General features: G+C 44.7%; 1 protein-coding gene across 1 annotated transcript in view; it reads right to left on the bottom strand.

Annotated features, from left to right (window-relative positions):
* pacs2 (phosphofurin acidic cluster sorting protein 2) overlaps positions 1-9,554 on the bottom strand; it is a 136,529-nt gene that overhangs the window by 57,233 nt on the left and 69,742 nt on the right. The window contains exons 2-4 of the mRNA XM_070438472.1: positions 8,237-8,324; positions 4,231-4,320; positions 2,307-2,432 (exon numbers count right to left, since the gene is read on the bottom strand). Of these exons, the coding sequence (XP_070294573.1) occupies positions 2,307-2,432; positions 4,231-4,320; positions 8,237-8,324 (304 nt within the window). The remainder of the gene's footprint in view (positions 1-2,306; positions 2,433-4,230; positions 4,321-8,236; positions 8,325-9,554) is intronic.

The following is a 9,554-nucleotide window of genomic DNA, read 5'->3' on the forward strand; positions in this document are numbered from 1 at the left end:
ATAACTATCACTATATGTGGAGGCAATTAAGTGTCTCTCTCTCCCTCTCCGTCTCTCTTTCTTAATGTAACAGTTCAACTCTCTCACCCCCCCCCCTCCCCATGACCTGGGTGAAAAACAGAGATGGTTTAGAATTGGTTGAAAGTTAGAGGCACACAGAGCCGGAGCGGCCATTATTAATGCTTGCGCACTGTGTGTTTTGTCAGACAGAGATGGCTTAAGCTGGAGTTAGGAGGTAGTTACAGAGGGACTGAATGGCAAGGCCAGAAACAGACGCAGTTCCCAGAGATGACTGGGGATGAGGAAGAGACGGAGAAAGACTTCTGAAAGAATTAATTCATAAATGCACCCAGTACACACAACAACAGCATGGATGCCAAAGAACTACGCACTACCAATACGGCTTGTCTAGCTCGATCCTCAGCCATCATCGCATCGAGTTCCTACAGAGGGTCCTGTCTCATTGTTTCCTACCTCAGCCATATCGTCGTTCCTACAGCCAGGGTCCTTCTCATTGTGTTCCTACTCAAGCCATATCGATGGTTCCTACACCAGGTCCTGTCTCATTGTGTCCTACCTCATACCATATCGATGTTCCTCACAGCCAGGGTCTGTCCATTGTGTTCCTACCTCAGCCATATCGATGTTCCTACAAGCCAGGTGTCCTCCTCATTGTGTTCCTGCCTGCAAGCCATGTCAATGGGTCCTACAGCCAGGGTCCTGTCTCATGTGTTCCTGCCTCAGCCATATCGATGTTTCCTACAAGCTAGGGTCCTGTTCATTGTGTTCCTAACCTCAGCCATGTCTGATGTTCCTACAGCCAGCGGTCCTGTCTCATGTGTTCCTACCTCAGCCATACGATGGTTCCTACAGCCAGGCGTCCTTGTCTCAGTTGTGTTCCTACCTCAGCCATATCGATTGTCCTACACCAGGTCCTGTCTCATTGTGGTCCTACCTCAGCCATGTCGATGTTCCTACAGTCCAGGTGTCCTGTTCTCATTGTGTTCTACAGCCAGAGGTCCTGTCTCATATTGTATTCCTGCCTCACCATATCGATGGTTCCTACAGCCAGGGTCCTGTTTCATTGTGTTCCTAACCTCAAGCCATTGTCGGATGTTTCCTCAGCCAGGGTTCCTGTCTCATTGTGTTCCTACCTCAGCCAATCATGGTTCCTACAACCAGGGTCCTGTCTCATTGTGTTCCTACCTCAGCCATGTCCATGGTTCCTACAGCCAGGTCCTGTCTCATTGTGTTGCCTGCCTCACCATGTCGATGGTCCTACAGCCAGGTCCTGTCTCATTGTGTTCCTGCCTCACCATGTCGATGTTCCTACACCAGGTCCTGTCTCAATTGTGTTCCTACCTCAGCCAGGTCGATTTTCCTACAAGCCCAGGGTCCTGTCTCATTGTATCCTACCTCAGCATGTCGATGTTCCTACACCAGCGGTCCGTCTCATTGTTGCCTACCTCACCATATCGATGGTTCCTACAGCCAGGTCCTGTCCTCATTTGTTCCTACCTCAGCCATATCGATGTTCCTTACACCAGGGTCCTGTCTCTATTGTGTTCTCTACCTCAGCCATGTCTATGGTTCCTACAGCCAGGTCCTGTCTCATTGCTTTCCTAGCCTCACCATGTCGATGGTTCCTACAGCAGGGTCCTGTCTCATTGTTTCCTTAACTTCAGCCATATCCATGTTCCTACAGCCAGGGTCCTGTTCTCATTGCTGTTCCTACCTCAGCCATGTCGATGGTTCCTACAGCCAGGTCCTGTCTCATTGTGTTCTACCTCAGCCAATCGATGGTTCCTACAGCCAGGGTCCTGTCTCATTGTGTGTTCCTGCCTCAGCCATATCGATGGTTCCTACAGCCAGGGTCCTGTCTCATTGTGTTCCTACCTCAGCCATGTCGATGGTTCCTACAGCCAGGTCCTGTCTCAGTTGTTCCTACAGCAGGGTCCTGTCTCATTGTGTTCCTACCTCAAGCATGTCGATGTTCCTACAGCCAGGTCCTGTCTCATTGTGTTCCTACTTCAGCCATACGATGCGTTCTTACACATCCAGGGTCCTGTCTCATTTGTGTTCCTACCTCAGCCATGTCCGATGTTCCTACAGCCAGGGCCCTGTCTCATTGTGTCCTACCTCACCATATCGGATGGTTCCTCAAGCCAGGGTCCTGTCTCATTGTTTCCTGCCTCAGCCATACGATGGTTCCTACAGCCAGGGGTCCTGTCTCAGTGTGTTCTCATTCCTACCTCAGCCATGTCGATGGTTCCTACAGCCAGGGTCCTGTCTCATTGTGTTCCTACCTCAGCCATGTCGATGGTTCCTACAGCCAGGGTCTTGTATCCCAGGATAGTCCTGTTCTTGTATCTCTTCCTCCTCTGCAGCAGGATCTGGAGCTTGTTACCCTCTCTCTTCAGGAAGTGAGGGTACTGAGGATGGATGAAAAACAAAAAATAGAGAGAAGAATTAGCCAGGTATTTTTTTTAAGCATAGAACAGTGTTGGCATGACAGGGAAGATAGTGAAGACATCAAAACTATGAAAAAACACATATGGAAACATGTAGTAACCAAAAAAGTGTTAAATCAATTTTCTTTTTAGAATTGAGATTCTTCAAAGTAGCCACCCTTTGCCTTGATGAGAGCTTTGCAACCTCTTGGGATTCTCTCAACCAGCTTCACGAGGAATGCTTTTCCAACAGTCTGGAAGGAGTTCCCACATATGCTGAGCACTTGTTGGCTGCTGTTCCTTCACTCTGCGGTCCAACTCATCCCAAACCATCAAAATTGGGTTGATGTCAGGTAATTATGTAGGCCAGGTCATCTGATGCAGCACTCCATCACTCTCCTTCTTGGTCAAATAGCCCTTACACAGCCTGGAGGTGTGTTGGGTCATTGTCCTGTTGAAAAACAAATGATAGTCCCACTAAGCGCAAACCAGATGGAATCGCTGCAGAATGCTGTGGTAGCCATGCTGGTTAAGTGTGCCTTGAATTCTAAATAAATCATAGACAGTGTCACCAGCAAAGCACCCCCACACCATCACACCACCTTTTCCATGCTTCACGGTGGGAACCACACATGCGGAGATCATCCGTTCACCTACTCCGCGTCTCACAAATACACGGAACCAAAAATCTAAAATTTGGACCAAAAGGACAGATTTCCACCGGTCTAATGTCCATTGCTCGTGTTTCTTGGCCCAAGCAAGTCTCTTCTTCTTATTGGTGTCTCCTCTGAACAGTTGATGTTGTGTCTTTTACTTGAACTCTGTGAAGCATTTATTTGGGCTGCAATTACTGAGGTGCAGTTAACTCTGATGAACTTATCCTCTGCAGCAGAGGTAACTCTGGGTCTTCCTTTCCTGCGGCGGTCCTCATGAGAGACAGTTTCATCATAGCACTTGATGGTTTTTGCGACTGCACTTGAAGAAACTTTCAAAGTTCTTGACATTTTCCGTATTGACTGACCTTCATGTCTTAAAGTAATGATGGACTGTTGTTTCTCTTTGCTTATTTGAGCTGTTCTTGCCATAATATGGACCTGGTCTTTTACCAAATAGGGCTATCTTCTGTATACCAACCCTACCCTGTCACAACACAACTGATTGGCTCAAATGCATTAAGAAGGAAATAAATTCCACAAATTAACTTTTAACAAGGCACACCTGTTAATTGAAATGCATTCCAGGTGACTACCTCATGAAGCTGGTTGAGAGAATGCCAAGAGTTTGCAAAGCTTTCATCATGGTAAAGGGTGGCTACTTTGAAGAATCTAAAATATGAAAACATTTTTGATTTGTTTAACACTTTTTTGGTTACTACATGATTCCATATGTTTTATTTCATAGTTTTGATGTCTTAACTATTATTCTACAATGTAGAAAATAGTAAAAGTAAAGAAAAACCCTTTAATGAGTAGGTGTGTCCAAACTTTTGACTGGTACTGAACATGCAGAAAAGCCAATAGACAAGTTTATCTAGAGTGTTTACCAGCAGTGAGAAGGTGAGAGACAGGTCAGTCTGTCTGTCTAGTGTTTACCAGCAGTGAGAAGGTGAGAGCCAGGTCAGTCTGTCTGTCTAGTGTTTACCTGCAGTGAGAAGGTAAGAGCCAGGTCAGTCTGTCTGTCTAGTGTTTACCTGCAGTGAGAAGGTGAGAGTCAGGTCAGTCTGTCTAGTGTTTACCTGCAGTGAGAAGGTGAGAGCCAGGTCAGTCTGTCTAGTGTTTACCTGCAGTGAGAAGGTGAGAGCCAGGTCAGTCTCCACTGAGCCACTAGGGGGCAGCACTATCTCATGGGACCTCAGGATCCTCTTGGAACCCTAGGGAAAGGAACCACATCACATCAGACCAGTACTCATTTCCATTATCCAGTCCCTCCAGGATCTGACTGTTTTAATGCAGTGATTAGACAAATTTGCAAGCCCTCGCATAAAACGCGGGAAAATGGTGATGTTGCGATGGCAGAAATCGCAAAATCTTAGAAGGACTGATTAAAATAATTTAGTTTAGCAGACGCCCGTTATCCACAGTGACTTGCAATCTGTGTATTTAACTAAAGCAGGTGTAAACAACCACCGTGTGGTTCTTCGTAGAGCATTGATTTAGAAGTCAGTGATAAGATTTTGGCAGCGATACCACGACGGCAATAAGCAAATGCTTGACAAAGTAAATTAAGCAATGCTTTACAACATAATCAATGCTCTATAACAGTGGTCAGTCACCAGCTGGTCGATCGCGATCGTGGTCGATCTCCAAGGCATTCATAGTCACCAAACATTTCTGTTAAAAAAACAAAAAAACAACTACGATAAAGCATTACGTTCCTATTGTTTGTTTTTTTATTCGTCTCACGCTGTTGACGGTTGGTGCACCCGACTCTGCTCTGCAAGCCGAGTAGGCTAAGTGTTCCCATTTTGAACCATTTAACGTGTCTGAAGGCACGACCCCCCTTCCTTCGCCGCGGTCCCTGAGAGCAAATCAAGTGCACTAATAAGGCCTACCGCTGGCCAATCGGATGGCTCAGATGATCGTGTCTGCAGTAACGCAGCAGGTGTGAAAGAAAGCTACAGCAAAGTTGATACGGTGAGATTTCAAAAAACGTTTAAAACCCTGACTAAAGAGAGACTGTCAACGAACACAGCAGAGAGCTGCTGTTTTTATAAGTGAGTTAATGTATAAGTTCTCAGTCAGCTCTGTCAACACTTTGTATTCAAACACTTTAATAAACCATCAAAATGTGCGTTCTTCCTATTTCCACTCAGCGCTACAACAAGCACTGCAGCAGTAATGAATGAGTAGGAAGGTCAGTCTACCTGACTGAACAACATTCATCTTCAAATAATATTTTTTGCAGGAATCTCCTTGCGAATGATTTTGCCGAAGATTGTATCTCCACCGGGCTATAGGCTTGCATTGTTATTAGCGGCTTGGATCTTCTTTAATATCGCTAAATATTTCACTTCCTCTTTTCATAAGAGTAAAACAACATGAATTTGTCCACGAGGCAGAAATAAATGCGGTGCGACTCGAGTTTGGCCCATCAGCTGGAAGACGGTGTCCCTTTTGGGTCAGTTTCTGCAGAGGAAAGGGAGAGCGGAGGGATGTTGACGGGTACCGCTGAGATTGACCATCAGATGCAGGCTCCAACAGCCCAGTAAAATATTTGTATGTATGCTCACTCAGCTGTGCCTGCAGTAATACAACAACTGATCGACTACCGGTGTGATCGTACAATAAAATACAGCCTACCTGTCACTTTGACCATAGTTCTTTTGTATTTTCTTTGTTTTAGTGTGGTCAGGGCGTGAGTTGGGTGGGTAATCTATGTTTTCTATTTCTGTGTTGGTTTTCTGTGTTTGGCCTGATATGGTTCTCAATCAGAGGCAGCTGTCAGTCGTTGTCCCTGATTGGGAACCATATTTAGGTAGCCTGTTTTCTGTTGGGTTTTGTGGGTGGTTGTCTTCAGTCTTTGTGTGTCTGCACCAGATAGAACTGTTTCGGTTTTCACTTTTGTTGTTTTGTAATTTGTAGTGTTTAGTTTTTGATTATCATTAAATTAAGATGAACACTAATCACGCTGCGCTTTGGTCCTCTCCTTCTTCCACCGACGAAAGCCGTTACACCACCTCAAATATTTTAATATCTTTTTTTTTTTTTTTAAATGGTTCCAAACAGCAATGAATTGGCAGAGCAATTCAAGCAAAGACAATATGCGGTGATAATGTATTGGCCTATAGCCTACTGCACAAACCTCACTGCTACAGAACTGGTTTTAATAGCTTAATGTTGCATAGGATTACGTTTTTAAGTCATGTTAAAAAAAAATCTGAGCGGTATTATCTCTGGTTGCATTTTACATTAAGCAATGCTCTACAAAGCTCCAATATTCAACCAGCAGGTACCAGTAGAGGAAGCGGGGGAAAATGATGCACGGGGAAAAAAACATGAGCCAGGTTGAATAACATTTGTCTGAGAGGATGTGCAGTGTACATACAGGATATACAGTACAGCGCATTCAGAATGTATTCAGAACCCCTGGACTTTTTCCACATTTTGTTACGTTACAGCCTTGTTCTAAAATGTATTAAATTAAATGATATCCTCATCAATCAACACTCAATACCTCATAATGACATCACAATACCCCATAATGACATCACAATACCCCATAATGACATCACAATACCTCATAATGACAAAGCGACAACAGGTTTTTAGAAATGTTTGCAAATGTATCAAATTCAAAAACAGAAATACCTTATTGACATAAGTATTCAGACCCTTTGCTATGAGACTCCAAATTGAGGTCAGGTGCATCCTGTTTCCATTGATCATCCTTGAGATGTTTCTACAACTTGATTGAAGTCCACCTGTGATGAATTTGGTAAGGCACACACCTGTCTATATAAAGGTCCCACAGTTGACAGTGAATGTCAGAGCAAAAACCAAGCCAWGAGGTTGAAGGAATTCTCCGTAGATCTCCGAGACAGGATTGTGTCGAAGCACAGATCTGGGGAAGGGTACCAAAAAATGTCTGCAGCATTGAAGGTCCCCAAGAACACAGTGGCCTCCATCATTCTTAAATTAAATACGTTTGGAACCCAATGGTCACTCTGACAGAGCTCCAGAGTTCCTCTATGGAGATGGGAGAACCTTCCAGAAGAACAACCATCTCTGCAGCACTCCACTAATCAGGCCTTTATGGTAGAGTGGCGAGACAGAAGCCACTCCTTAGTAAAAAGCACATGACAGCCCGCTTGGAGTTTGCGAAAAGGCKCCTAAAGGACTCTCAGACCATGAGAAACAAGATTCTCTGGTCTGATGAAACCAAGATTGAACTCTTTGGCCTGAATGCCAAGCATCACGTCTGGAGGCAGCCTGGCACCATCCCTACGGTGAAGCATGGTGGTGGCAGCATCATGCTGTGGGGATGTTTTTCAGCAGCAGGGACTGGGAGACTAGTCAGGATCGAAGGAAAGATGAACGAAGCAAAGTACAGAGAGATCCTTGATGAAAACCTGGTCCAAAGCGCCCAGCACCTCAGATTGGGGTTAAGGTTCACATTCCAACGACCCTAAGCACACAGCCAAGACAACGCATGAGTGGCTTTGGGACAAGAGATCAAACATCTCTAGAGAGACCTGAAAATAGCTGTGCAGCGACGCTCCCCATCCAACCTGACAGAGCTTGAGAGGATCTGCAGAGAAGAATGGGAGAAACTCTCCAAATACAGGTGTGCCAAGCTTGTAGCGTCATACCCAAGAAGACTCAAGGCTGTAATCGCTGCCAAAGCTGCTTCAACAAAGTACTGAGTAAAGGTTCTGAATACTTATGTAAATGTGATATTTCTGTTTATTTATTTGAAAACATTTCCAAAAACCTGTTTTTGCTTTGTCATTATGGGGTATCGTGATGTCATTATGGGCTATTGTGATGTCATTATGGGCTATTGTGTATAGATTGATGAGGGGGAAAAACAATTTAGTCCATTTCAGAATAAGGCTGTAAAACGTAACAAAATGTGGGAAAAGTCTAGGGGTCTGACAACTTTCTGAAGGCACTGTATATATTAATCAGATGGCACTAAATGTTCTCTAAACACCAGACTGTGTAAGCTGTGTGTGAATGCAGCATTTAGATTGTGTGTACAGTATGTGTAGATATTGCATTCGGGGGTGTTCCTGTCGTACCTCCAGCCATGTGAGGTGTTTCTGAAGGGGAACGCGATAGTCATACCTGGATCTTGACAGCGATGACCACAGAGATGAGCTCCTTATCCAACTCCCTCAGGACCACCAACCTCTTCAGAGTCAGACTGCACAACCTGCACACAGAAGATAGGAGATGAATTACAACTGGTCTAATGCACACACACAGAAGACAGACAGACAGAGACAGAGACAGAGAGAGACAGAGACAGAGACAGAAAGAGAGAGAGAGAGAGAGAGAGAGAGACAGAGACAGAGAGTAGAGGTACAGAGAGATGAGAGAGAGAGACAGACACTTAAAGAACAACACTACTAGAACTACCTTTATAATATTACAATGTTTGATTAAACAGATATTCACAGTCAAACGACATCCTTGTAAGCCTCACAGTCAAAACACATCCTTGTAAGCCTCACAGTCAAAACACATCTTGTAAGCCTCACAGTCAAAACACATCCTTGTACGCCTCACAGTCAAAACACATCCTTGTAACGCCTCACAGTCAAAACACATCCTTGTACGCCTCACAGTCAAACACATCCTGTACGCCTCACACTCAATACACATGTCATCCTTGTACGCCTCACAGTCAAAACACATCCTTTGTACGCCTCACAGTCAAAACACATCCTTGTACGCCTCACAGTCAAAACACATCCTTGTACGCCTCACAGTCAAAACACATCATTTTACATTTACATTTAAGTCATTTAGCAGACGCTCTTATCCAGAGCGACTTACAAATTGGAAAGTTCATACATATTCATCCTGGTCCCCCCGTGGGGAATGAACCCACAACCCTGGCGTTGCAAGCGCCATGCTCTACCAACTGAGCCACACGGGACACGGGACTGTGAGGCGTACATCCTTGTACGCCTCACAGTCAAAACACATCCTTGTACGCCTCACAGTCAAAACACATCCGTGTACGCCTCACAGTCAAAACACATCCTTGTACGCCTCACAGTCAAAACACATCCCTGTTAGCCGCCCATAAACATAGAAACCCAAACCTTCATCAAGTCTATTAGTCTGTAAGTAAATGGGGAAAGCTGTCTAAATAATTGAATATTATCATGTTGGGTAACGGGATGATTGACAGTCAAACCCTGTAAACCTGTGTAACCCATCATGCCGTCATCAACTGTGTTTACCAATAACCCAGAAGACATGAATCAGAGGATGTCATATCCCAACCCACAAGTCTTCAGAAGTCACTCTGTGCTGATACTGATCATGTCATGGAAAAAGCCAAGTAGTCTGGTGTTATCTCAACTCTCTACTTAACAATTAGTCTGGTGTTCTCAACTCTGTACTTAACAAGTAGTCTGGTGTTCTCAACTCT

The sequence above is a fragment of the Salvelinus sp. IW2-2015 genome, unplaced genomic scaffold (genome assembly GCF_002910315.2).
Source record: "Salvelinus sp. IW2-2015 unplaced genomic scaffold, ASM291031v2 Un_scaffold957, whole genome shotgun sequence".
Taxonomy (NCBI): Eukaryota; Metazoa; Chordata; class Actinopteri; order Salmoniformes; family Salmonidae; genus Salvelinus; species Salvelinus sp. IW2-2015.